At 46.7% G+C, this 25,469-nt stretch overlaps 8 protein-coding genes and 2 non-coding genes across 10 annotated transcripts; 7 read left to right on the top strand and 3 right to left on the bottom strand.

Moving 5' to 3' along the window:
- Positions 1-722: 722 nt before the first annotated feature.
- M431DRAFT_500507 (hypothetical protein) lies at positions 723-2,804 on the top strand (the record flags this gene model as incomplete). The annotated part of the gene is made up of 2 exons (XM_024917925.1): positions 723-1,077; positions 1,141-2,804. 2 exons carry the CDS (start codon positions 723-725, stop codon positions 2,802-2,804), a joined length of 2,019 nt encoding a protein of 672 aa, XP_024768794.1.
- Positions 2,805-3,018: 214 nt separating this feature from the next.
- M431DRAFT_513160 (hypothetical protein) lies at positions 3,019-5,332 on the bottom strand. The gene is made up of 6 exons (XM_024919967.1): positions 5,086-5,332; positions 4,843-5,012; positions 4,687-4,789; positions 4,574-4,629; positions 4,373-4,517; positions 3,019-4,320 (listed from the first exon to the last, which is right to left on the bottom strand). Exons 1-6 carry the CDS (start codon positions 5,275-5,277, stop codon positions 3,247-3,249), a joined length of 1,740 nt encoding a protein of 579 aa, XP_024768793.1. The 5' UTR covers positions 5,278-5,332; the 3' UTR covers positions 3,019-3,246.
- A 2,258-nt stretch (positions 5,333-7,590) lies between these two features.
- Positions 7,591-9,049, top strand: M431DRAFT_126855 (hypothetical protein; the record flags this gene model as incomplete). The annotated part of the gene is made up of 2 exons (XM_024912304.1): positions 7,591-8,823; positions 8,882-9,049. 2 exons carry the CDS (start codon positions 7,591-7,593, stop codon positions 9,047-9,049), a joined length of 1,401 nt encoding a protein of 466 aa, XP_024768792.1.
- A 371-nt stretch (positions 9,050-9,420) lies between these two features.
- On the top strand, positions 9,421-10,549 carry M431DRAFT_513159 (hypothetical protein). Its single transcript, XM_024919966.1, has one exon. The coding sequence runs from the start codon at positions 9,479-9,481 to the stop codon at positions 10,508-10,510; it is 1,032 nt and encodes a 343-aa protein (XP_024768791.1). The 5' UTR covers positions 9,421-9,478; the 3' UTR covers positions 10,511-10,549.
- Positions 10,550-10,764: 215 nt separating this feature from the next.
- M431DRAFT_t187 lies at positions 10,765-10,863 on the top strand. The gene has a single exon. It is a non-coding gene; the product is annotated as a tRNA-Lys (tRNA).
- Positions 10,864-11,078: 215 nt separating this feature from the next.
- On the bottom strand, positions 11,079-12,761 carry M431DRAFT_513158 (hypothetical protein). The gene has a single exon (XM_024919965.1). The coding sequence runs from the start codon at positions 12,317-12,319 to the stop codon at positions 11,510-11,512; it is 810 nt and encodes a 269-aa protein (XP_024768790.1). The 5' UTR covers positions 12,320-12,761; the 3' UTR covers positions 11,079-11,509.
- A 1,065-nt stretch (positions 12,762-13,826) lies between these two features.
- M431DRAFT_10276 (hypothetical protein) lies at positions 13,827-18,002 on the top strand (the record flags this gene model as incomplete). The annotated part of the gene is made up of 4 exons (XM_024911482.1): positions 13,827-13,956; positions 14,016-14,345; positions 14,402-14,619; positions 14,685-18,002. 4 exons carry the CDS (start codon positions 13,827-13,829, stop codon positions 18,000-18,002), a joined length of 3,996 nt encoding a protein of 1,331 aa, XP_024768789.1.
- A 400-nt stretch (positions 18,003-18,402) lies between these two features.
- Positions 18,403-21,434, top strand: M431DRAFT_20819 (hypothetical protein). The gene is made up of 3 exons (XM_024913419.1): positions 18,403-19,120; positions 20,894-21,124; positions 21,192-21,434. Exons 1-3 carry the CDS (start codon positions 18,515-18,517, stop codon positions 21,234-21,236), a joined length of 882 nt encoding a protein of 293 aa, XP_024768788.1. The 5' UTR covers positions 18,403-18,514; the 3' UTR covers positions 21,237-21,434.
- Positions 21,435-22,137: 703 nt separating this feature from the next.
- M431DRAFT_t188 lies at positions 22,138-22,211 on the top strand. Its single transcript has one exon. It is a non-coding gene; the product is annotated as a tRNA-Asn (tRNA).
- A 962-nt stretch (positions 22,212-23,173) lies between these two features.
- On the bottom strand, positions 23,174-24,775 carry M431DRAFT_126841 (hypothetical protein). The gene is made up of 4 exons (XM_024912303.1): positions 24,389-24,775; positions 24,287-24,323; positions 23,768-24,212; positions 23,174-23,702 (listed from the first exon to the last, which is right to left on the bottom strand). Exons 1-4 carry the CDS (start codon positions 24,638-24,640, stop codon positions 23,195-23,197), a joined length of 1,242 nt encoding a protein of 413 aa, XP_024768787.1. The 5' UTR covers positions 24,641-24,775; the 3' UTR covers positions 23,174-23,194.
- Between the last annotated feature and the right edge of the window lie 694 nt (positions 24,776-25,469).

Raw genomic sequence — 25,469 nt, 5'->3', positions numbered from 1 at the left:
ACGCAAAGATTTAACAGGACTGTTACTTAAAGGGAAGATGCGTACCAATTGTCAATGGATATTTGACACGGCGCTCTGTATAGCTGCGAGTAAAGGTATGGAGGATCTTGTGGCCAAATTACGTGAGAAAGGGGCAAAATTCAATACTCGCGACATATTCTTCTCATACATTTTATTTGTAGATCCTGTGCGAGAAACCATTGACAATGCTCTCAGAATATTTCTTGAGAATGGGGCTGATATTGACATACAAGATTATCGTGTTGAGACGGAGGTTGAACCCCAGCGCCATGAGGTGTACATCTGGCTCTGTCTAGCGGGACTTATCTTGGGGATTATTTCGATATTCATGAGTTGGTGACTGAATCATAAAGATTAGTAAAATATCTCATCATATAGCCTGCAACGTTAAAGCTTGACAAAAAAGATAGAGAACGTTAGAATTCCATCAAGTAATAAGGCCTGGGGTAGTCTGGCCAAAGAGTTGCCGGTAAAAAGAAAAATAGTCCTATTGTAGCATATTGAATGTTTATGCGTGATGTTCATGATGCTAAGTTGGAAAGCGACTGTTTTTAGACCAATAGCAGGCAGGTGGTAAGCGAGAAAATGCCTCACAGGGGGCGCGTGAAAGGAACAGAAATTCCTCCTCACATTTCTCAAATAGATCCCCAGATTCACAAGAGAGCAGGAATATCTTTAGCAAAGCTAGCAAATAATTTGCAATGGCCTCTGATGCGCAAAATCAGTTCCTCTGCTCCCTTTGTCAGAGCTTCATTACTTGGACCAAGATCCCAAACTTGACATCTGAAGCCGGATTTGAGACGCCTTACAAGCCAAGTTTTGAAGCTCTTGAGGCTTCAGCGGCCCACTGCCCACTTTGCCAACATGCTTTTCGAAATGTCCTAAATGGGAAGCCTCGTTATGATGGGCGAGAACCTACTCCAGTGTCATACAGAATATTTGCCGAAGTCAACACGGGGTCCGAACGACGCTTAATGAATGTCACTTGGGTAGAAGATCTTCCGTTCTCAAGTGCAGGCCCTCGAGACCCAGTATACTATCTTGCACATCCTGAAAGTAAGTTCAGATACAAGAAATGGTGATTGAACGAACGAATACAATGCTAAAGGAAAGCTCTAGACATTAAAAATAGAATATTATGGCGAGAAAAGGTACCATCATTCAACTCTCGGCTGAAGGCTGTCTCAGAATGGATGTCAGAATGCGACTGTCATCATACTCGATGCATCGAAAAGCCAACACTAAGACCTCAAAGGCTTTTAGATCTGTCCGACGTTGAGGATTCGAAAGTAGTCCGATTGATCGAAACCTCTACTTCTGTTGAGATCGATGTTCGTTATTCTACTCTTAGTCACTGCTGGGGACCCCCAACCTCCGAGCCACCATTAAAGACTACGTCAACCAATATAAACAACCACTATATGGGTATCCCGGTAGAAAATTTGAATCTCAATTTTAGAGACGCCGTCTTCATTTCCGTTAAGCTTGGTCTTCGATACTTATGGATCGATTCCCTATGCATCATCCAAGATGACCATAGAGACTGGGAAATGGAGGCAGCAAAAATGGTAGACATATATCGCCAAAGCTATATCAATCTCGCTGCCTCTGCAGCACATGATGCCCATGGAGGTATAATTGACGTATCTTCTCTTCATATATCCAGGCGTACGACTACCACTGTAGTCCGTCACAGCCTAGCGAGCCCAGCCGCAGCGAGCTTAGCGGGTGAGCTGTACGAGGAATTCATGATCAGGCCTACGACACTAAAAGAAGAGTCTCGTAAACTTTTATCTCGTTCATCTTCCCCGTACTTTGCACGGGGTTGGGTACTCCAAGAAGTTGCGCTTGCTCCGCGGACGATGTACTTTACAACCGATCAAATGATGTGGCAATGCCGGCATCTTTTTGAATCCGAAGACGGAACATGCTCTTCAAGCGGTGGGGTTCCGGCATTGACTTACGCTTATTCAACCTCAGAAATTTTTGACTTTACAAAAAAACAGAAAGCCTTCTCAATATGGCAAGTGTGGCTGAAGTCATATGTGACTCGAGAGCTTTCATATCCCTCCGATGTCGCAGCCGCAGCCGCAGGCTTAATCAACTATTACCAATCTGCAACTGGGTACACACCTATGCTTGGGCTGTGGAAAGAAACGCTGTATGCTGATCTGCAGTGGTCGATTTCGGGTGGTCACTTCCAGGACGCGCCTCCACGAAATAACTTTCCATCTTGGTCTTGGCTATCTCTTTTACCATGCGGTAACCCAGGAGTATCGTTCGATGATATTACATATCTTGGGAGCACAGCCCAGTTTCTTCGAATTGAAGAATGGGAGGAGAAGTGGAGCGGTCTACCTTTTACATCGACACTCCAGTTCTCAAAATTGGTGATTTCAACAATCACTCAGGATGGAATACTTTCCGTTCCCTCTGCTGAAAGTGAGACTGTTTCAAGTGTGAAGGTTGAAGTACAGGGAAGCTGTATATGGTACGATTATCCCAAGATCGAATACCAGCTACCTGTGGGATCGAAACAGGCAGTTAAGGTAGCTCATCACGAGCAAACCATATTTCGATATGATACTACCGGTATCGCACGTTCATTTCGGGACAGCTATCTTGTTATAAGAATGACAACAGATAATCCTCCCCGATATCAACGACTTGGGACTGGTAAGATTTATACATTCATTGATGAAAAAGTAGACACCTGGAGTCCAACAGGCCACTTGGAGAGACACTTTAAGGAATCAGATAGACAGAGTATTGAACTAGTGTGATGCTGAGAAATGAGAGTAGGCAATTAAACTTTGATTATATCTGAATGTTAAGAAAATTGTTGATCCGTGTGCAGTACGTCTTTTTGCCTTTGACTTGATCTCCACATGTAATGATGACCCACACTATAAGTCTCATGACATCGTCAAGGATATAAAACCACTGATACCGCTCATAAAACATCGATTAAATGATCACAGGAGACAGACTTTTGAGAGCAAAAGCAATATTATCATGTATTTGTGATTGCGGTAAGACCAAGCCAACGCCAATGGCCGAGCCCACGTCCAGTATAAAGAGAGTGGATATAAATGCCAATTCTAAGAGTGGCAACCAGAGCTAAATAAATTCACAATCATTAATCTAATCTTTCAAGGAAATCAATCCTTCTTATTCCGACCGACCCAATGCCGCATTCCATACTGTCTTGGGCTAATCAAGGTTTTAAGCTCCTCCGGCTGACATCTCCATGAAGAGCTTTTCAGTCTTCATTCCAAGGGATGAAAGTAGGAGAACTCCACCAGCAACAATTACGAGGATGTATACTCGGCTCATTGCCTTGACAATTGCCTCCAGAGCCAGGGCTCTGACAGCGTCGGTGGCTTGGGCAAGAAGCTGACTTTGAGTGCCCGCAATGGCACCATGCAGCTGGGCATCTGAATACCCATATCCTGCCAGAGCGCTCTGGAGATATTGGAACGCAAGGTTCTGGAATACAGTTCCAGAGATAGCCAGAGCGTGGACGGCGGCTCCGATTTGCGCCATGTTGATGAAACCAATAGCGTCAGGAATCATTTGCGGTCCGAAGCGCGGATCCATTGCCACCTTTACAGGGGTAACAGAGTATGCGGCCTGATTCGCCACGCCTGTTCCAATGGCTAAGATGACGCTGTATCCGTATACCTTGGATGTCGCGGTAGTAGAATCGACTGTAAACATCAAAGCTCCGCCGATAGTAATCATTATTCCTCCAAAGATATACCACGGTTGGTAGTATCCGAATTTCGGCATAAGCGTGCCGTTGAACATGATGCAGAAGATTGTAACACAGATAAAAGGAAGCAGTCGTACAGCGGCTGAAATAGCGCCATCGTCTCTCGTGAACTGGAAGAAGAGTGGGATATAATACACTGGCGCGAAGATTGTTGTTGTTGTGCAGGCCGTAGCGAAATGCTGCAATACCAATGATCGTGATTCCAAGAAACCTGCCGGGAAGATTCGCTGTGCTTTGGTAGTGAATACTTTGAAGCGCTGCTGCAGTCCAAAGAGTATGATCAGAACGCCGCAAGTGACAAAACAAGCAATTGTTCGGCCATCATCCCAAGCCCACTCAGCACCACCAAAGGTGAGAGCTAAAACCCAGACAGCATAAATTGCAGCATTGAGAACAGTTCCAAGCCAGTCCACTGCAGCCAGCCTTTGGAAAAGCTTCAGTGTCGGTTGGGGGTCAAGCGACGGGATGGCGAATATGTAAACGGGACACGTAACAGCGAAAATAACCAAATTAATGTAGAATGCCTTCTCACATGTTAGAAGCAGTTTCAATAAATAAAGAAGCTTGAAATCTTACCCAGCGCCAGGTGGCAGAGCTCTCTGCAAAGGCTCCTCCAATGATTGGGCCAAGAATGGTTCCAACGCCCCAAGAGACTCCTGTTCCTGCAATGTAGAGAGGACGTTCGCGTGGGGAAGACAATAACGACAGGATATTTAATCCTCTATAAACGGTTTTAGCTTAGAAACGTGAAAACATACTGGGGCCTCCATCACTTACCCCAGATATATACCAGCTCCTCCGGCACCAGCAATAACTCTTCCGATGATGAGTGCCTATACTGTTGTCAGCAGATTGAATAGAAAGACTGCTGGGGTTATTCAAGAACTGACGTTCATATTGGGTGCAGCGCCGCAAATTGCACTACCGACTTCGAACATCACAGCTGTTGCAAAGAATAGCCATTTCACATCGAAAATGCCGTATGCTTTTCCCCTGAAAGATGTTAGTTTGTCGATAGCAATTAGGTGTGGTAAGGCGTATCTCACATTGACAAGATAACGGCAACACTACCCAATGGAAATCCAACTCCAATCCAGGCCAGCTTTTCCGGCTCACCGAATTGTTCAAGAACAGTTCCTTGAACATCTGCGGCAACGGTCGTATCAAGTCCATATAGAGCGCCGGTCACGTATACGGTTATCAGAGTTAATACCCACTATATGAGGAAGGACAAGCCCGAGACGTTAGTGCTTCTGTCAACTTCAGTTTCAGAGCTGCATTATTGGTACCTTCCAGGTCGAGACGCCTTTAGCTTTTCGGACGTCTGTGACAACCTCCTCTGTCGATTCTAATGGGTTCTTCTCCAGATTCCGAAGCGAGCTGTCATTATCGGATGGTGACTGCTCTTTGGAGTTGTGGCCGGAGATGGTACTTTGGGTCTCCGGCGACGACGAGTCGCTGGGGTTCTTGGCGTAGTCCATAACTTTTGGTATGTGCCTATTCAGCAACGGGACACAAGACCAGGTGGTGACGGAGTGTAAGTTCTTCACGCTATACAAATTACAGGGCACCACGACTATATAGGTTTTACTCTTCGACAAGGAAAATATAAAGAAATTTCATATTCTAGCGCTGACACGATTCACCCATATTGCAGCTGAATCCTGCCAAAATTGGTCCCGGCCACTCGGTGATCACTCCGCGATACTTCCAAAAGAATAAGAAGTTTGCCGAAATGTCCGCGCGCTAGCGTTGATTTGGTAGAGATGGCCCGATAGACAGATAAAGATCATTTAAATACATGTCTTTATACAATTTATACAAGGGGCCGATTTCGTTGGAGTTGAAACTCTGCGGTACCGCGCATCTGACATCGCCGCGCGGGCCGCGGCGGGCCGCGATCATGCGGGCGGTGTGAGACATCAACAGGGTTGTTCTTCGCCCTACTTCTTGATAGGCCATTCCGGTCCATTACTTTTGAATGAATACAAACTACTGTAGGTGCGTGTATTATTCCGTTGCCGACTCGCCGATCTCACTCTGCTCTAGTGGATTATTCCACGTTGCCCAATAGATGTCAAGCGCTATGACATTCTCGACCCCGAATCCGATGCAAGTGACGATGGAAGTATGCGATAACTCCGAAACGTTATAGCAGTTACCTCGAAAATTTGCAATGGAATTTAGGAAAGAAAGAAACGCAAGAGGGTAGATAAAAAGTTACAGGCTGAGAGAGCACATGTCGAAGCAAGTCAATATGAGGTCAAGATGGATAATAGATTCATGAAGTCAAACTCGTCTCCGTCCACGAGGATAAATTGCTTGCATGATTGCAACGTTGTCGTAACAACTGTGGAGAATTTTCGCATATTGAACTAACTTGTCAACATGGCTCATCTACCCACCATCACAACGGTAGATGCAAATCTTGCCATAGCCATCTGTAAGGGTGCAACTGCCGTCTATTCAGGGTCCATTTGGCTCCATACATTGAAGAGGCTTGTTCATGCCATGGCAGAAAAGAATGGACCCTAACAAATGTGATTGTTGGTCGCATTATTAGTGCTTCGACGGGATATTTAGCTAGCCTACGGCGAACGGGGTGTAAGACCCCGGCAGGAGTTCCTCTATCATTCCGAACTGCACGCCTGGTAGCCGGCATTGTACTCCGTAGTCGTAAGTTATCACAGTAGCATTAAAGCCCCATAGGTTTAGCGTGGCTGACTCTTTCAACTGATGAGAAATTATGAGAGCAATTGTGGTCATTCCAATATTTGTGGATAGTCTGACAGCTACAGTACTCTCTTAAGGTATGGTATTTCACGAGAATGCACACCACGTTGCAATCAATGTCTGTGCCCAGTCCGAGTCAACCATGGTGACCTTAAGAGAGACAATTCTGTAAAAATTCAGTGTTTTAGGATTATTCGGCATGGTCCAACTGGCGGCTTTGATAAGTAGATGCTCTGGGCTTGAGTAAGTCTAATAGTATAGGGGATAGCGAGCATTTAGTGATTGAGATTTCTGCGAACATTTATGAGTATTCCAATTTATTCCAGACTACCGAACTGTTTATTCAGAGAATCGATGGTCAAAAGTTCCATCTTCTTTCTAAACTTTCAGCATCAGCCATTCTGGTGGCAGATTTGAAGATTGAGGAGTCTACCAATTCCTTCATTCTATACAATTATATCAATATTTAATGACTAATAATATGAACGGAACACGGGGGGTTAAACGGAAGAGCTACTTATGGGAAATATGAAGAATCATTTACCAGAATCTTGACCACCTTATGAAGTGGTCGAACATACCGAACACTTATAGCGCGGCGAGCGTTGTTAGTCAGCAGCCTCCGCAAAAATTGAATATTGGACTTTCCTCAAGCTCGTCCATGATTCAAAAGATTTTTTGACATTTTGGATACTCAAATATATTGAGCTTCATAATGATATAGCTCAATTCATCCAAGAGCGCAATATCTCGTCTTTCTTGAGCGGGAAGAGCATATATCGGCCATGCTGGCTGGAACCGCAAGATTGATAAGCTTCATCTCAGCCTTAGTTTAAGATCCACCATGGAGTAAGACAGCATCGAAGGGTTCCACAGATCACCCTAACAGGTCGAAAATCTCCACATATGTCAAAGACAAGGCGCAAGCAAAGGCGTCGTCCACTGTAGAGAGAATACAATGAACATTATATAAAGATACTTTCATATTAACACCGCTGGCGGTGGTTCAAGGGTTTGATACATTCTTAGTGGCCATCATCGAGCCACAGTATCTGTATTCAATGTCTCGAACTACACAGATTACTTCCCTCAGCAGGGACCACGATCTAGAGAGTTCGGTAACAACTTCAATCCAGCTCCAGTCGTTCCCACAAAGCGAGATTCAGCAGCGCGATACACACCGCCATGAAGCTTCTGATAGGGAGCTGTCAGATATAGATCCGGTACTAGAAGCCTCTCGCGCCGCGGACAATGATGTGCCGGATGGTGGTTACGCTTGGGTCGTTATCTTCGCTTCCGCCATTGTCTGTTTTTGGTTCACCGGCAATGGCAACTATACCTGGGGTGTCATACAAAATGCTCTTCTTGAACAGAAGTTAGCATCGGCAGCTACGTTATCCTTCATTGGATCTCTATCCCCTACTATTATGGCTGCCTTGGCCATCATCAATGCCCGCGTGATCCGGTGGCTGGGTATCCGCGTGAGCGCCATACTTGGAATCGTCCTCCTTGGAGTCGCCCAATTGACGAGTGGATCTTCCACGCATAGTGTGGCCGGGCAGTTTATTACACGCGGCGTTGGTGTCGGCCTTGGCATGAGTTTGTGCTTCATGGTGACCTCAACAATCCCAGCGCAATACTTCAGCCGGAAGCGCGGCCTTGCAAACGGGATCGTCTCTGCTGGCGGCGGTCTGGGAGCAGCTGTCCTCAGCTATGTTCTGGATGCCTTGATTCAACGGTTTGGCGTTCAGTGGGCCTATAGGATTGTAGGAATCATGACTTTGGTCACCGGGCTTCCTGCCGCCTGGATCATGAAAGAGCGCACAACTCTCCCAAGAGCTAGCTTTATTGAGTGGCGATTATTCAAGGACCTGAAATTCGTATTGATCTTCGTTGCAGGAGCTATTGCAACTTTCCCGCTTCTTGTACCAGCCTTCTTTCTCCCATTTTATAGCACTTCCATTAAGCTGCCTTCAAGCACTGGTGCTGCTCTCCTGTCTGGTTACAACTTTTCGTCGGCCGTCGGCCGTATCCTCGGGGGCTTCTGTTCAGATAACCTGGGGCCTCTGAACACGCTCATCATCTCATTAATTCTCAGCGCCGTAAGCATGCTTGCACTATGGCCGGCTTCCACCACTTTAATACCACTGGCATTTTTCGCCATCATTAATGGTGCCTCGAATGGTATGTATTTTGCCACAGTGCCGACTGCTGTGGGCAACATCTTTGGATCTGCCAGGGTGTCTGTTGCTTTGGGCATGATTGTAACTGGCTGGGGAGCAGGCTATCTGATGGTTAGTAGTTCCAGTGTAGTAACTGTCTTGGAATCTGAAACTGATGTGCGAATCACAGGGAGCCCCAATTGCGGGATATATATTGGACGAGCATGGAGGATCGGATGCTGGTCTCAAGGCCTTTCGACCCGCCATGTTCTACGCCGGCTCGCTCGCTATGGGGGCGACTGGCTTTCTTATACTTATGAGATCTCGGATAAGCTCATCGCTTTTAGCCAAGCTTTGAATTTGTAATGGTAATGCTCAGTACATATTGAGGAATGGAAAGAAACGAACATTTAATGACAGCAAATAATGCAGTGAAAGCCAGAGATGACCCGCAAGTGTGGTTTGAGAGAACCAAGTCTCCAGATTCCTCTCATTATCTGCCGTTAAAATGCCCCTGTTATCAAGCTTTTGCCTTTAGCTTTATCTTCTTTAAGTAAAATAGCAAAGAGAACTGCGTAGCATATTAGTCCATCACGAACATTTTTACCTCATGAGTACTCACTCATACGTGTAAGTACATAGGCACCTGCGTGTCAGTCCGAGCTCAGCATCCATACCCCACCTTTTCACATCATTCACTGCGCCCTACTCCGTCTATATTCTCCCAGCGATTCTTCTGAAGACCGAAGAAAGTTGGTTGCGGTCATCACAAAACACGTCGAAAACTATGGATAAGAGTTCGCACTGGGACGTTGCCCTCTGGGAGACACATGAAACAGAAGACGATTGCACGCTCGTCGTCAGAACCGATAATGGGCGTGCTTTTTATTGCCAAATCTCGCCATCACGGTTCCATCAATCACCCACGTTTAAAGATCAATATTTCAGGTGTCTCAATTTATTACGCTCGGGTGAAGAGGAAGATGACTTCTATATGGAAGATGCGTGCGACTGGCTTTCGAAGCCCTTTGAGCCTCTCATTGCGCGTCTGGCGCCTTGCACGCAAAAACGACCAGCAGATGAGCTGCCGACATTGGCCGAATATCTCTTTCCTCCACATTTCGTGTGCTCGCTGTCTGCTACAGATGAGAAGCTAGAAACATTTGAGATAGATTCTAAGAATCTTGATTGGGGCAGTCCCACGATATTTGTGAAGCAAGATTTCTTGGACGACCTAGACCGTTGGACACCATCTTATCACCCAAATGAAGTAGCCATATGCTATGACAACCCACGGGACATTCTTATCAAACCTCCAAAGCGTGTATTGATCAGTGCGAAGGATGGCAGTCGAGTTGAATGCTTCTTCAAGCGGTTTGAAACCTCATTTGGTCAGAAGCATGCGAAAGCGGGGCTTGACACTCACAAAAGAATTGCCCAAGCGCATTTACCCCCTCCTCCCAAGACATTTATATGTCAGCTACACGGTGTTGTCAGGGATGGAAATAAATTGGCTGGCATGCTATTTACTTGGATCAACAATAAAGGCGTGCTGTCAAAAGCTAGAGCAGATCAGAGTACAGTTCAGCTGAAAGCACGTTGGGCAACGCAGATCAAGGATACACTAGAGATGCTTCACCATCGCAACATTATCTGGGGTGACGCCAAAACTGAGAATATCTTGATCGACAAGGACGATAATGCATGGATTGCTGATTTTGGAGGGAGCTATACTGTAGGATGGGTTGAAAAAGACAAAGCTGGGACGTTGGAAGGCGACGCGCAAGGTTTAGCTCGGATTCTTGATATCTTTTCTTAATGTACATGAGACAATTTTTGAAGACGACTTAAAGTTGCCACGAATCTTGCGTTCTTGGTGATATGTTGAAAAATCGGACCATAGTCAACATCTTGCCTGTCAGGTTGAAGCTGCATACAAAATTCTACATTTTTCATCTTCGGACCTCTAGGGTAAAGCCTCTTAATGTAGAAAAAGACCAAGTGCATCCAACGAGCCGCCTGAGCTCAACCGGCAGTTGGTGATTGGTTCAAAAGACCAAGTCACATGACTTGGCCCGGTTAGCTCAATCGGTAGAGCGTGAGACTCTTATGAGTGACACGTTCTGATGTTGCGATATCTCAAGGTTGCGGGTTCGACCCCCGCATCGGGCTCTTCCTATAAATAATACACCGGTTGAGATATCAGGCGGCAATTCTTTTGCCTTTTTTGAGCATCATTTTGCCTGATTTCTTCCTTTTTTCTTCCTCCTTCAAGTTCAGGGTAACAGAAGAGAGTCGCCAGTCTTGGATGTATCTCTTTTCTCTCTATATCTAGCAGACAAAGAGTCAATGGGGAGTTTGAACAACCGGATGGTCGTGAGGGTTTGAGACAATCTATACTGTTGGACTATTCTGATTTATTGCATCTGTTTACTACCTAGGTACTTTCATTCATTTGTGAATACAATACAGTACAGCTTCTACCCAAAGCTCCTCTTACACTAGCATACAGCCGTATATTTTCCCTTGTCCAATAAGCCAATGCAGCTGCATCCCAATTGCCTAATCCACGCCCTATCGTATCTGCGTTCCTGTCGCAGCCCTGTAGCAAAAAAGAGTAAACGCCGAATCTCCCGTTCCTAATAATACATGGTGTACCGTCATGATCCCTCTGCGCCAAGTGTCCTGCCTAACTAATATTCGTTTTGCCCTTTGGTCAACACTTTCCTTATTCCAACTTTCCTTCATTATTTAGACATTAAAGATTGATGATTTACAGCATCCAGGCTGTGGGGTAGATAAAAGAAAGGTATTCATATCATATAAGCGTTAGTGTCGTGAAAGTGATGGCGATAGCCATTGTAATGCAGGCCCTAGTGAGCCCGAATTCTGTTGCTTTGCTGCTGGCGACAAAGTCAAATGGGCTTCCACCACCGCTGCCTGGCTGAGTATTGGGCCTGCGTGTTGGTTTCAGATTCTCCTCACTTGTGGACGTGGGTTGCTGGTCATTCGTCGTTTGAGAAGTCGCCGCGTTGGTAGTTTCGGTTGTAGACTCGCTCGTTGAGCTAGGTATTGTCACTGATGTGAGGGTAGTAGGTATCGCACTTGTAACTGCCGTTGTAACTGTTGTAGAAGGGACAGACGATGTTGTCGATATTGGTTGACTAGTTATGCTGGTCGTACTGATCGTACTGGTTGTACTAGTTGTCTCCTTAGATTGTGATGATGTTTGAGGCGGTGGCGGAGTTTTTGTTGGAGGAGGAGTGGGCGTTGATGCGGTGCTCTTTAGTGGCGCGTCCTTTTTGCAGAGAGCATCAAGGATGTGGCCTCCCTTGACCTCCGCGAGAAGAGAATTTGAGGCAGCGTTGATGTTGGTACAAAACCCTTGCACAGAAAACTGCACCGCTTGCAATCCTGTGATGCAGCCTTCAGAGCACGTCGCGCCGCTGCCGAAATCGCTGGGGCTGCATCCTCGAATGGGCAGATTGTAGGCGTAGAGGCATTGGACGGATACCGACGAAGTCAGGCTTTGGAAGTTGGACAGAGACAAGGAGTTTGCTGAAGCTGCCCCTGCCAGAAAGACGAGGCTGGCGAGGCTGGGCCGCTGCACTGTATGTTTTCTCGCCATGGAGGTATGATTTGGGCGGGTGTGGTTGTAGATGGTACGACGATGAGATTGTAGTTTGGTCGTCGTTGTGGTTGGAAGAAGGAATACTGCTGAGACGGCCCTCTCCGAGCATCAACTGCTTTAACAAAGGGAGGGAAAATGTCCCAACCGGCAGTATATGGGAAATACGGATCATCAAGTAGGTAGCATTCCAGCTTGAGGCCCTGCTGTCATGGGAAACGGCCGGATCGCTGGATCAGCGGGTGCACCGTGGCAGCGCGATGCGAAACACGGCGTGTCTCAGACTTACAATATGACGCCAGCCACGCACGATAGCAAGAGCGATTGGCGCCCTTGTAACCGTTTATCGGACGAACTTCCCGCATCTGTCAGGATTGTCGTTTCTCGAGTCTCTTTTGACATGTTTCAATCAGGGGCTCATGTTCGGGCAAGCGCGTGGCAGACAGGGTGCCTATGACGAGTCTAAGATGGAGATGGAGATGGAGATGACGATGGTGACACGGATGGAGTACAGGGCGGGAGGACAGGTACATGTACTAGGTACTTTGGAGAGCACGGTGTTTCTACCCTTGGACAGAGGTATTCTATACAAATATGGAGATACAGTCTGGAACATACAAAGAGCGCCCGAAACGAATTCGTATTGCTTGATTAAATGACGTGTACTGATGTTCCTTTCTTCTACAATATGTGGGTGTTAAGCGTATGTATGAGCATTGCATAGAAAAGAACCATGCTATCTTTCCCTTTTTTTTTTCCTTGCGAGAAGAATCAAGAGGCCTCGATTCTAATCTCCTTTTTAAGTGTGAAGACGCTTGCATGCGATTGGCCTGCAGTCGTTGCCTCAACTAAATAAAGTCTGACCATGTTGGACCAGAAGGGCGTGAGACTCCCGTTAAGCGTTCTCACTAAGTTAGCCTGATCCTGCGCTCCCGCCGGACAAAACGTTTCTTACTCATCTTGCACAATCGCATCATGGGACTTTCTCCTAAAGATAATGAGAAGATGGTATCGTCAACCTTGGTAAGCGAATCATTTCCAGGCAAACGTCGATAATCTCCAAAACCACGTTTGCCCCGGCTCTCATCAATGCGAAACGAAACTCAAGGGCGACTGAAACATGCTATAGACTGCTTAGCCAAAGCGAGAATGGTCCAGGTACCGCCACAGCTTTCTCACGCGATGCCCGCCATCCCGCCTGTCCACCCGCTTGAGCTGAACTGGAGTTAGCCACGTCTCTCTAAATATAGCGCCTGTTCTGCCAATCAGAGCCCAATTCAGTCCAGCAAAAACCGGTACTGGTGCAAGCTGCAGCTCGCAGGAACACACCAAGGATGCGAATCCCAGGCTCGGTACGGCAGACAAGGGCCACCAGGCAGAAGGCGGAAATGAATGAATGGCTTCTCGTTTTTGCGGTCGAAGATGGAACATCTTTCCTCTTCAATCTACTCGTTCTACGACCTCCATGAAATGAAACCTTCGTGACGCTTCTGCGAAATCGACAAATATGTCCCACCCCGACGGATTTGCAGGCCCAGGGCTGCCAGGATTAACACCCCCGCGTCAGGGTGCGTATCACCAACTCGTGTCCCTAAGGAGAAAACCTGTGCCGGCGAGAGCGGGGCCATATCACCAGAGTGTGTATCCTGTCCTGGATTTGATACGACATAGACGGGGCTTGGCTGACGGGGCTTAGCTGCGCAAAACGATGAGCAAGCAGAGATCGAGGACGAAGAAGAGGCTCTATCAGTTCCAACACTTTACGGGTCTCATGAGGGCATAGTGGCAAGCAGTGCAGGCTTTGACCAGCCTTCACTGGCGCCTCCTCCCAAATGGCCGCGGAGTTCTCATTCGGCTCTCTGGGCGCCGATATGGCTCAGCAAGGTCACTCTCATCGCCTTTACCGTTACATTCATATTGATGTTGCTAGCCACTGCTTTGCTTTTCCATTTTTCTGAAATTCACAACGGAATTAGCGTTCAGCGGGAGGCAAACCACTACGCCTGGAAGTATGGCCCAACTGCGGGTAAGTTGCTGCAGATGATATCTTTCTATTCGGGTGCTGACTATAGATTCATCTAGTTCTTGTGGTGGTGGGAGCCCTGTGGCGGCAAGTCGACTTCGCAAACAAGATCCTGATGCCTTGGGAAGAGCTGAGAACAGGACCTTCGTCGGCGGACAAGACATTGCTCCTGGACTACATCTCCCCACTGCTTCCCGTTAGTCTGTGGATGGCTATCAAGAATCGACATTGGGCTGTGGCATTGTCCCTGGTTGGTCAACTGCTAATACTAGGCACTGTTCGTCTTTCCTCAAACTTTTGCTCCTCTGTTGTCCTTTCAGCTATATACTAATGCTACGCTAGACTATTTCTTCGACGGGTTTACTCATTCTAGAGCCAACTCAAATGTCCAAAGGTGATCAAAAGTTCGAACTATCATCAAAATTCCAGCTAAACCAATCTGTTGATCCCCGAGTGGGCTGGGCGGTCGGCCCAGGTCCTGCACAGACTTACTATGGCATAAACTTCTATGGACTGCGCTATCCGCCCGGCACGGCGCAAGACTTTATCGTCCCCGAGTTTCGAGTTCCATCCATGGCCGCCACTAATCTGGATTATACAATGAATACGGACGGCCTCAAGGTCAACTATGATTGCGAACTCCTTCCTCTGACTAATGGCTCAACGGCGTATATGCCATGGCGAAGCATAATGGCGCCATTCATTGTTGCCAATGTCACCACCAAAGATTGCGACATCAAGGGTGTTACTCTGGCTGAAGGCCCCGATCATGGCTATTATCATGACCCGAATGCGACACAGAATTATCAGGCTCAGTTCGCCGTCTATCCTTGCAACTACAACTTCGATTTCAGTAAACAATATATTCCCCAAAACAATTTATCCTTGGAACTACAAGTATATAACATCAGCAGAGATTTGCGTCTTTTCATGTCCGTGGTTGATGTCCGGATTTCAGCGCGTGATCAGTCTCCTGAGTACATGTACCTCCACAACGTCACATCTGCTCTTTGCAAACCATCCTATGAGGTCGGCCACTTTGATGTTGGCGTCCCAAACGCCGTCAACGGATCTGCTCATGCTCGTTTCTCATCGCCAGCGAATACGCTAAATGCTGTTAAAAATTTTACTCAAGGATCACTCGCCTTGGGCGTTGTGTCTTCGAGCAATTCTTGGGAACTGAGCAACGGAGGAGTTGACTATGTTATTTCAGCGACTGTGCCGACATTTTTCCAACTCTTGTCAAAGAAAGCTGGGGTGGAATCTATCGGAAGTTTTATGGATCCACATCTTCTTGTCAATACAGCGTCGGATGTATTCAAGGGAATTGGGACTCAAGTTTTGAACGAAGTTATCGTCCAGCCGGCGAATCGCACTGCCACTGGAAGCATTACCTATGTGGAGCAGAGGCTGCACGTTAAAGGCCTTTCGACCGGCTTCATGTGTAGCTTTCTTGGGCTGTTGGCCATCTTATCTGTGGGAATGATATTTGCCCGGCCAGCCTTTACGGCTCCAGACCGCCCAGGGTCGGCTCTCTCGATGGCTACGCTACTCGTCTCAAGCTTTCATCTCAACAGAATCTTGTCGCCGATGGGTGCTTTGAGCAATGAAATGCTACAACAGCGCCTTGCGGAATACCAATTCCGAACAGCTAATGTTTCAGATAACGGCGCGATTGTCTCTATCGAACCAATTCAGCGTAATGAAGGACAAAGCATAAGCCATCCTCTTGAAAAGGTTCAAGGCACGGTACCGTCATGGAGGCCCATGGCTAGTACGACCTGGTTCCTTGCCCTTGCGATATGTTTGCCACTGCTCGTCATTGCGTGCCTGGAGGTTGTTCAACATTTTTCAGACATAAATAATGGATTTATGAGCATCGGTCAATCGAGTTCACTTGCGTTTGCTACCTACATCCCTTCAGCTGTCGCTCTAGGAGTGGCTGGTCTCTATAGCGCAATGGAAATGATGGTAGCAATTTTTGCTCCCTATGCCCCTCTCAAGCGAGGAAGAGCCAATGCAGAGAGAACCATTACACTGAATCTTGTTGGCCAGCTGCTCCCCCGTGCCTTTTATTTATCGCTCAAAACAAAGAATTTCGCGGTAGCTATTGCGCTATTTGGCACCTTTGTTGGAAGTTTTCTATCCATTATTGTGTCAGGTCTGTATAGCGCAACTAGTGTCTCAATTGTCCAGAATATTACACTTTACCAGAACGACACATTCAACTTTAACAACGCAGACCTTTCATTAGATGATAACGAGGCCACTGCTATTGACAATTTGATCGAATATCTCGGCTTGAATAGTACAAAGTGGAGTACAGGAGACCTCGTCTTTAATGTACTCAACCAAGACGCCATCCTAACGACGAATTCGAGCGACAACATACCATTGACGGTTAATATACCTGCCATAAGGCCGTCGCTAAACTGTACCTCGATACCGAACGATGATAGAAAAGTGACGATACTTAATCAGGACGACTCGGGGATGTTCATAATGCCTGGGCAAAGCAACCCCGTGAGTCCCTATGATGGGTTTGTTTGGGTCGGGTTGAATACAACGATGAGATATGCCGACTGGTGTGAGACTACGCCCAGAGGAGCGAAAAAAGAGGAGCCATGGATGCAATACTTTATGCTTCCCAACGATACAAGCATGGCATACGTCGGTAAGGGCTCGATCATTGCATGGAGCAACGGCCTTGTTTATGGAGATGGATTGTTGGATACAAACCCATCATCTGGATCGGCGGGTAATGGAGTTCAGATAACAGACAATGGATGTCCGACCTTTGCCGTCACGTTTGGTCTCATGAAATTGAAGAAATCGGGCAAAGGAGCCAAGGCCAAAATCACCGGTTTCGAGCAAGATCTCGCCACCCTTGTCTGTTATCAGAACATTGAGCAGGTCATGACAAATGTCACCTTACAGCTTCCCCAGTTCAACTTCGATTCCACTCAACCGCCTACAACAGATGAGAGTACCGCGAAGTTCTTAAAGACCAATCGCAGTAGTGAGAGGTTTCCCTTCTTGCCAAACGCTTGGCTGAATGGCCTAAGTGCTCCTCTGTTTAATCAGACGGTTCCTGGTCCGAATAATACCGATGCGATAAATAACCACCTAGACACCTTCATTGAAGCTCTGGTTCTAAGTAAGAATGGTCGACCAGCGAATGAGCTCGCAGGCACTAAGAATATCGAGAACCTCAAGAATGCTACACAGCGGTTCTACAGCGTGTACATGGCTCAGGCCATATCTCTAAACATGCGCGACAACAGTACTGCTGGCGGTGAGGGCTCTCTACCTACATACAATGGCATGGTAACTACAACTGGCCATCGGCGACTACAGCAGAATCGCGGGCCCAAGATTGCGCTCCAGGTTGTTCTCGGGGTCATGGTTGCATGCGGTATCGCAACGAGATTGCTTTTGCCGGTGCGAGATGTATTGCCGCATAATCCCTGCTCGATTGCTGGGACGGCAACGTTGATGGCAGGCGGAGAGGTGGTGTCTCAGCTAGCTGATCAAGCTATAATATCTAGCAGACATCTGAGTGCAAAAAGTCTGCCGGTGGATGGACTATACAGTTTGAAGTGGTGGCGAGATGAGAAGGGCGGAGATCGATATGGCATTGATCTGGAGCCGTCATTATAGCCAGCAGATAATACAGCAGCTAGACCAGTATCGCTGGCGTGCAGGTCTTGAACTATTAATGAACACTGGTCTTATATAAATAGTTATGCAATAATCACAAAGAACCAAAATCTAAAAATTTGAACAAACGATTGTTCTTCCTTTCGCCCATGTATCATCTTGAAAGCAGATTAAGCGCGATGTTCGCAAATGATTGGTCGCTGCGTGGTGTTTCATCCTTTGGGCGGCGCTTAGACTCAGTGCATGCAGACAAATCAAGTGGTGGATGAAAGAGGCAAGACAGGCAGGGGCAGAAATCAGGCTGCGTTTAAAAACGAGGCGAAATGCTTGAGCTGAGACTTTAGCTCACTTGTGTTTCCCTCGGCGTTGTTTCCTTCTTTTCGCTACTTTTTGAATTGTGCTACATTTTGGGCTCACTTTGGGTGGTGCTTGCATGCGTGTTTGCTTTTAGTCTATGCGCGCTTCCCACTCAGAGCGCTTACACAACACCACAAAAACTTCCTATAATCATCATGAGACTACTACTCTTCATATATACGCTTATTACTTTCTTCAAATTCTCTTCCTCTACAGTCGTCGTCACAATCACCGCCGCCCCAGCCATCCCCTCCGGCGAACCATCCTACTCCAACTCTGCATCTTTTACTTCTGCGATTCTTAATTCGACTAATACCTACCGCCGCGAATACAACGCCACTTCATTATACTGGAATACCACTCTAGAAAAATTCGCTACTGCATATCTCCAATCGGATACAACCTGCCGTTTCGCCCACTCAGGCGGCCCATACGGCGAGAATATCGCAATTGGATATGCGAACGCGACAGCGACGGTAGAAGCTTGGGGTAACGAGGATGAAAAATACAACTTCAACAATCCTGGCTTCACGGAAGAGACGGGACACTTTTCGCAGCTGGTCTGGAAAGCGACGAGGGGCGTTGGGTGTGGGAGGAAGTTGTGTGGTACGAGAGGCTGGTTTGTAGTGTGTGAGTATTGGCCGAGGGGGAATGTAGGGGGTCAATATGGGGAGGAGGTTGACAGAAGAGTTGGAGGTGGAGGTGCAGGCGGAGGAGCGACGAGACTGAGCGGTGGTGTTGTCGCCGCTATTGCAGTAGTGGTAAGTTTGCTGCAGTGTGGTGTAGTGGTTGTGGTATTTTGGTGGTTTGGGACTATGATGATGTGATTTGGGAAACTCTGTTGTTTGTTACTGTATATGGTCTTTGTTAAAGTATTTATTTTGTTTGGGTATATTGTTAACGGCATTAGAGACTAAGGAATATGGTAATGTTCATAATCGGCTTCCCACTATTGTCTGCTGATAACGTGCCATGTCTGGTGGTATTTCACATCTTCTACTTGTATCCGTGTATCTTCCATACTTTTCCATCTTGTTAGAATTACGCGCCTATTTACACACACGTATCCAATGGGCGGCCATTGTTGTTTATGTTGGGGCATTGGAAGTTGAGGGTTGGGGATCGGGAAGCCTGTGGACTAAACACATACGGCTCCGCCTCCAAGTCATTTCATACATACCTAGTAAATTATGAACAAGGTTTTCATGGTCTTAGACATAGCAGTACCTTGGACTACTGCCGAAAATATACCCCCTTTGTGCTATACCTATTCTGCTTTACTGGAACATCTCTCTTGAAGAAAACATTACAGCCTTAGTATCAACTCGTCGGTTAATTAAATGCTCACCAATCTGGAGTATTATAAGTCGTTCAAAACGGGATTATAGATCTGGAGATCGCATTGCTCGAGGTGGAAGAGATTGATCAACATTGCTATATGTAGATAGCCACATGTTGGTGACTACCAAATTGAAGCAGGTGTATAGCTTCCCAAGGAAGCATATGTTAGTAGAATATTACATGTAGTTACGGAAGCTCGTTGCTTAGTTCTATTGTATACTGTCGATCATGGAATTAACTTCTCCATGTCGCGTCTTGGTCATACTGTGCGGGCGATCGGCCGGTTACTCTCACCGTTTCCGCGGCTTACTTCGCTCGCCTAATTGGAAGTTATCACAAATGACTTGAATCTAGCCGCGACTCCCACGAATAGCAGCTCAAGCAGCTAACTAGATCTTTGGTTAAGTAACTTGAAGACATCGTAGCTCGGTAGTTTTAAGTTTATCCCCTGCATGAGTGTTTTATATGAAGAAGCTTAATGAATGTCGATCACTATACCAAGAATTAGTCAGTGTCGATCACCGCGCTAGGGGCCTGTGGTTGAATTGATTGAAAGTCCAAGAAATAATTTACTGGCACTGCGATACTAGGTCCTCAGGAATATCCATTATAGCTCCTGGTCAGAGAGTGGAAGAATATCGCCAGCATCAGAAGAGACATCTCTTATCAAATCTTTGCAATATAGCCGAATGGTTGACTACAATCAGCTTGCTGATCTGTTGTAAATAAATATCCACGGTGTATTTCGGGGATGGTTTACACAAACAAACAATTTTATAACGACCATAGGTTAGTGAATACGAGATTCATGTAAGCTACAGGCGTAAATTGCAAGGTGACTGGGCCTAACTCATGCATGAGTTGCAAGCAACGGCAATAATAATCGTTGGGATTATATCATTTCTCAAGTTACCCCTGCTAGAGTTTGAGTTTCAATCCGTGATCGCCAAATAATCCATCCGATTCAGGTGGCTGAGACAAAGTATAACATCATAAAGTTCTATAGCCCCTGTCCTCTATGGAGTTTCAGTTGAGATCCAAGAGATTCTTGGGCACACTCCAAGATATAAAACGCAGCAATATTCCTACGATTCCCAACACATCATCCCATCAACTTCTACCAGTCTTTACTTCATAATCCAGTTACCATCGTCCAAGTCTCAGTTTCTTATTTCTATTTTAACAATATGAAGTACACTACTGCTCTTCTTGCCCTAGCTGCCACTGCCATCGCCGTGCCCACCACCAGTAGCAACAAAGGTAATGGCGGTGGTAAAGACAACAACGGTGGAGAAAGTACCTGCAACACCAACCAGGTTGCAGTTTGCTGCAATGGTCTTCTGGGAGGCATACTCTGCAATATTGGTATCCTCGGAAACAGCTGCAGCAGCGGCTCATATTGCTGTGATTCGAGCGCAGAACAGGTGAGCTCCAGATTGACTTATCTCAAATCTCCCCAGATCACCACTAATAAGAAAATGTGATATTTAGGGCGGCCTTATCAACCTGAACCTTCTCAACTGTGTTGCTCTTTAATCAGGAATTGCCCAGAAAGTGGTCTATTTGGCCCGACTCTTGTGGTCAGCACAACGAGATTACCCTTATCGACTTATACCAGACTCGATGAGAGTCAGCATTCATCCGCAACGACTCGGACATATCAACTGGAGATTTAAGTTCCCTTCGCTACGCTCATTTAGATAACTTGGAGAGCCAGTTGTTAGCAAAGTATTCAATGGGTTTTGGTACTAAATATCGACTGTAACTGTGAAAAAGTGTTCTTCTGAGCCTTGATAATTATCGTATTTCCCATCGAGAGTAACGCAGTTCGTCACACAATGTTAAATTATGATACAGAGTTGACTCCAGTTTAGGCTAACCATTTAGCTCATGCTATCTCAAATTTACACAATGAATGCTAGAATTAATTGCCATCGAATCTAATAGAACTAGCGGGCTAATACCGACGATGCTGATTAGACTAGCTGGAGGACTATAACCTTTTCAAAGTGTTATATAGTACACAGCTTTTAATGTGGATTGCAGGGTAGAGTAGTAAAGAGAAGTGATCTAATCCAGCAGTGGAGTATACTACATGGTGGAAACCTTCCAGTCCCTTCTGTAGCCAAGGATAGAATACCATCACGATTCGCAACGCTATACAAGTCCAGGTAGCTCTCTGTGCTATCAGTATCCTACGAGGCTGAATTAGATTAGAAGACTTCATGTAAGGTTTATTGTCGGCAGTCTAGTTTAGTTGAGTGCAGAAAATCACTGCTAGATATCAAGTATTATTTGTTCAATTGGTACATAACAGAGAGGGGGGAAAGGGAACCACTGAAGAACCTATCCCCCTTTGTCTTATTCAATCTGCTTCCTTGACTGGGCAATTGAACTTAAGACAATTTTTGTCGTTGTCGACAACACATGAAGCTTATCCTCTGTGGCGCAATTGGCTAGCGCGTCTGACTGTTAATCAGGAGGTTGGAAGTTCGAGCCTTCCCGGAGGAGACAAGCATCTTTTTTTGTCCTTTTTGACATTTTTTCTCCCATAGAATATGTTATCAAAGTAGGTACTGTGGCATAATAATTCGGCAACATTGAACCATTATACATCTTGTGATATAAGCGCTTGCAGGGAGAGATTCTACTTTTGCATATACAAGCTCACTCTAGGCGTCAATGCGTCGGCAACAATGGCAGGTGACAATGCCGTGCTGAAGTAGGAAAATAATAAATGAAGAATCACACGCACCCAAATATATGCATTGAATTCCACCCTGCATGTCTTCGCAATTGTAACATGTGGCAACCTTCTGACACCGAAGCCAAGAGATGATGGACGCAGAGCTATTGCCGATATGCCGAGTCTCTCTACAAAGGAACGAGGCCGGCAGACATGAGCATTCTACTTGATGGGACATTCTGTTGCTAGGAAATTGCTAGGAAATAATCCGTCAACTCGTTAAGGTTGTGCCGGGTTACCACAGTTGCTCCACAGTTGGCAGGAACGCTTCCTAGAATATATCAAGTCACATAATATGTAATGATCGAGATTTCTGTCCCAGCCGTTCCAGAGCAAGGCTATGGAGGAAGCGAAGATAATTGTGCTTTCATTAGATTCGACCTGAAACACTAACTCGCGGATAGTATGGTGGATGTAGTCAAGAACGTTGAGGAGGACCGCGCAACGGCAAATCATGAGCACTGTAGCGGCATCGAAGTCACCCGAGCAGCGCTCTATGTACAAGGGCCTGGTGATGGGTGTCACGATCGATTGGGGTACTGACTCGCCAGAATACAATGATCCACTCTTCACTGACTCAATCTGGGGTGTCTCGACCAACAGCATCAGCTGGGGAAATTATACTTACAAAAAGGGCAACTCATCCGGCAGCTAGACTTCCCTGTACGAGTCCGTCGTTGTAAGATGTCATTCTTCGACATGTGAGTCCCAATGTGGAAGCCTCTTGCTCGTTTTAAATATGATTTTATTATTCCCGAGATATCTCTGTAGATTGAATCTTAAGGATTCTCCCTGCTGGTACTGCATTTACCTTGTCATTGTTGTTATTATTTACATCCGGGCTTGCTGCGTATGCTGATTGGCCCTTGTCAGAGTGCATTACGTCGAGTTCCCATCTCAGATTCTCCTCGCTCTCCGTAATCCGTTCAAAGTCCTTTCCCCTTCCTGATGCCAGTCTCGAACGGCTATGAATATTCTTTCGCAGTCCCGTATTTGAAGAGTCACCGGATATCAATCTATTGACAGGTGCGGAACCGTTTCGGGGCGTCTCGCGCGAGGAATTGCCAATGGAGAGCGAAAGCCACCGGCCTACGGTACGGTCAAGTACCGGACGGAGGAGAGGCGCAGAGCAAACCATATTGGCGACGCAGAGTTGGATAACGCCGATAATGGTAAGGGGAAGAGACGAGAACGAAATATCCGTGAAGTCAAGGTTGAAGACGAAGTATAGGCGGATCGCTGTGAATACGACAGTTCTGATCGATGTGTCAGTCCAATCAAAATATTATGCCGGAATAGGTATCGTTCACCGAAGACTTACATGAGACCAAATCCGAACACGCACATCAGGGCTGCCTTGTACGGTTTCCTCATCTGCAGGTTTGCAACTAATCTGAGCGGCAGGATTATAATAGCCAGATCGGTCACAATATCGACAATGCTGACTGCAGCAAAGGCATATGTCTGATTGCCACAGTGGCCTCGTGCAGTTGGATCCCAGTTCATGGTGATAGGCCGACAGATCAGGATACCAGTAAGTATAGTTTGAGCCATCCAGGCGACATTGAGGCTCAGTACCAAATATGCGATCCATGCATAGTTCTGTGTGAAAAAGATGCGCTTCAACATGCATACGAGGCTGTTCTTGGTGAAGCCTAGAGCGAGGGCATACAACACCTGTGCGGCGAAGGTCGTTTGCGAGAATCGTTTAACTTGAATGGGCTGGAGCTCACGAAGATGGTAGCCGCCGCCACCAATAACGACCACTATAGCATGTCTATCAGCATCATAGTCGTAGAGTACAGACTTATTAGAGAGTGTATAAGAAGTGCCAACTTACTGCAGATGTAATTGATACCAACGCCCCAAAACACAAGCTGTTTTGACCGGCTTGGTCAATCATTGATTCAGGGTCCAAGCATTTGCCATTGAGGGAACTTACAAGACCAAGATAACAGAGAATATCCTCCAAGAGAAACGGCGAGATGCCTCTAAGCCGTCGAGTCCAAACTCTCAATCCCGTCCACCCAGTCGCAACCAGAGGCATCAATACACTGACGATCAATACACCGACCCCCGCGCTTGTGATGGGCGGGAACTCGGCCTCAACAATGTGCGACGGTACCGCGACCGCTGCTGCAGCGACATCCCCACTGCGCTCGTCGCGAAACCATGGAGTCTGCTCGTGTAACATTAATGTATTTCGTTGGTTGTGCAGAGCTCAGGTCCGGATCTGCGTCAAGCATTCGGCGGACAAAGGAAAGCAGTTGATTGCCTATATGTGAACTTGAGTGCACGCATATGCATAGTCGGTTAAGGTGGGAATAGCCGTCAGCGGTTTGTTGATAACTGTTGTAATATTTATTGCGAAGACATACATGTACCTGTATGCCCCCCGATTCATGCAAAATTCATCCGGGTCAGCAACCAACAGGTTTCTGTTGGTGCGACCAACCGGTTATGTTGCATGTACTGCAGAATCTGCAGGTGGCCGGATTTTCTCATTTCAAGGGAGAATTGCAACCCAACCAACACCCCGAGGCTGACGGGACTCCCGGAGAAGAACCAACAACAGCTGAGAATTCTTCGGCGGAATCCATGTCCTGTGAGAAATTGGGATGCTGTACAAGGAAACTGTGTCGACATTACCCAATTCGGTAGGCAATTCGGTCACACTAATTTAACGAGCCGGGAACTAGGCAGATCTCCAAGCTGGTCTTTCCGCTTTAATTTTGGTGAGTTTGCGTGGCAAGACGGAAAGCCGCCGAATGGCAACCCACGTTTTGACAGCATTAACCTCGTCGATATGCTCGCCGGCTCGACTCGATGGCCGGGGTGAAGCGAGGTCCATACGATCATCATGGGGGGTTTCATTACCAATGGTGCAAAATCGCGCAACAACCTGGAAGAACACCCCAGTTTTACGGCCAGTCATGCCCAAAAGAGCGTTCCTACTAGGGGGTTGCAGATGGAGGCTGACGTGCTGACAATGGCTTCAGGTACTTTGCAGATGCGGAAGCCGA

This window comes from Trichoderma harzianum (genome assembly GCF_003025095.1).
Source record: "Trichoderma harzianum CBS 226.95 unplaced genomic scaffold M431scaffold_20, whole genome shotgun sequence".
NCBI lineage: Eukaryota > Fungi > Ascomycota > Sordariomycetes > Hypocreales > Hypocreaceae > Trichoderma > Trichoderma harzianum.
The sequence above is the reverse complement of the archived record's forward strand: the minus strand, read 5'-3'. Positions and strand labels throughout refer to the sequence as shown.

Bases quoted from the DNA above. Each gene is read 5' to 3' on its own strand.
- M431DRAFT_513160 (XM_024919967.1), bottom strand. From the start codon at position 5,277: ATGGACTACGCCAAGAACCCCAGCGACTCGTCGTCGCCGGAGACCCAA. The intron at 4,630-4,686 runs GTCAGTTCTTGA...ACAACAGTATAG, and splicing joins GCGCTGCACCCAATATGAAC to GCACTCATCATCGGAAGAGT. The intron at 4,321-4,372 runs GTAAGATTTCAA...ACATGTGAGAAG, and splicing joins GCTCTGCCACCTGGCGCTGG to GCATTCTACATTAATTTGGT.
- M431DRAFT_513159 (XM_024919966.1), top strand. From the start codon at position 9,479: ATGGATAAGAGTTCGCACTGGGACGTTGCCCTCTGGGAGACACATGAA.
- M431DRAFT_513158 (XM_024919965.1), bottom strand. From the start codon at position 12,319: ATGGCGAGAAAACATACAGTGCAGCGGCCCAGCCTCGCCAGCCTCGTC.
- M431DRAFT_20819 (XM_024913419.1), top strand. From the start codon at position 18,515: ATGAGACTACTACTCTTCATATATACGCTTATTACTTTCTTCAAATTC. The intron at 19,121-20,893 runs GTAAGTTTGCTG...AACAATATGAAG, and splicing joins TCGCCGCTATTGCAGTAGTG to TACACTACTGCTCTTCTTGC. The intron at 21,125-21,191 runs GTGAGCTCCAGA...TGTGATATTTAG, and splicing joins GTGATTCGAGCGCAGAACAG to GGCGGCCTTATCAACCTGAA.
- M431DRAFT_126841 (XM_024912303.1), bottom strand. From the start codon at position 24,640: ATGTTACACGAGCAGACTCCATGGTTTCGCGACGAGCGCAGTGGGGAT. The intron at 24,324-24,388 runs GTAAGTTCCCTC...CGGTCAAAACAG, and splicing joins TTCTCTGTTATCTTGGTCTT to CTTGTGTTTTGGGGCGTTGG. The intron at 24,213-24,286 runs GTAAGTTGGCAC...GACATGCTATAG, and splicing joins TGGTATCAATTACATCTGCA to TGGTCGTTATTGGTGGCGGC.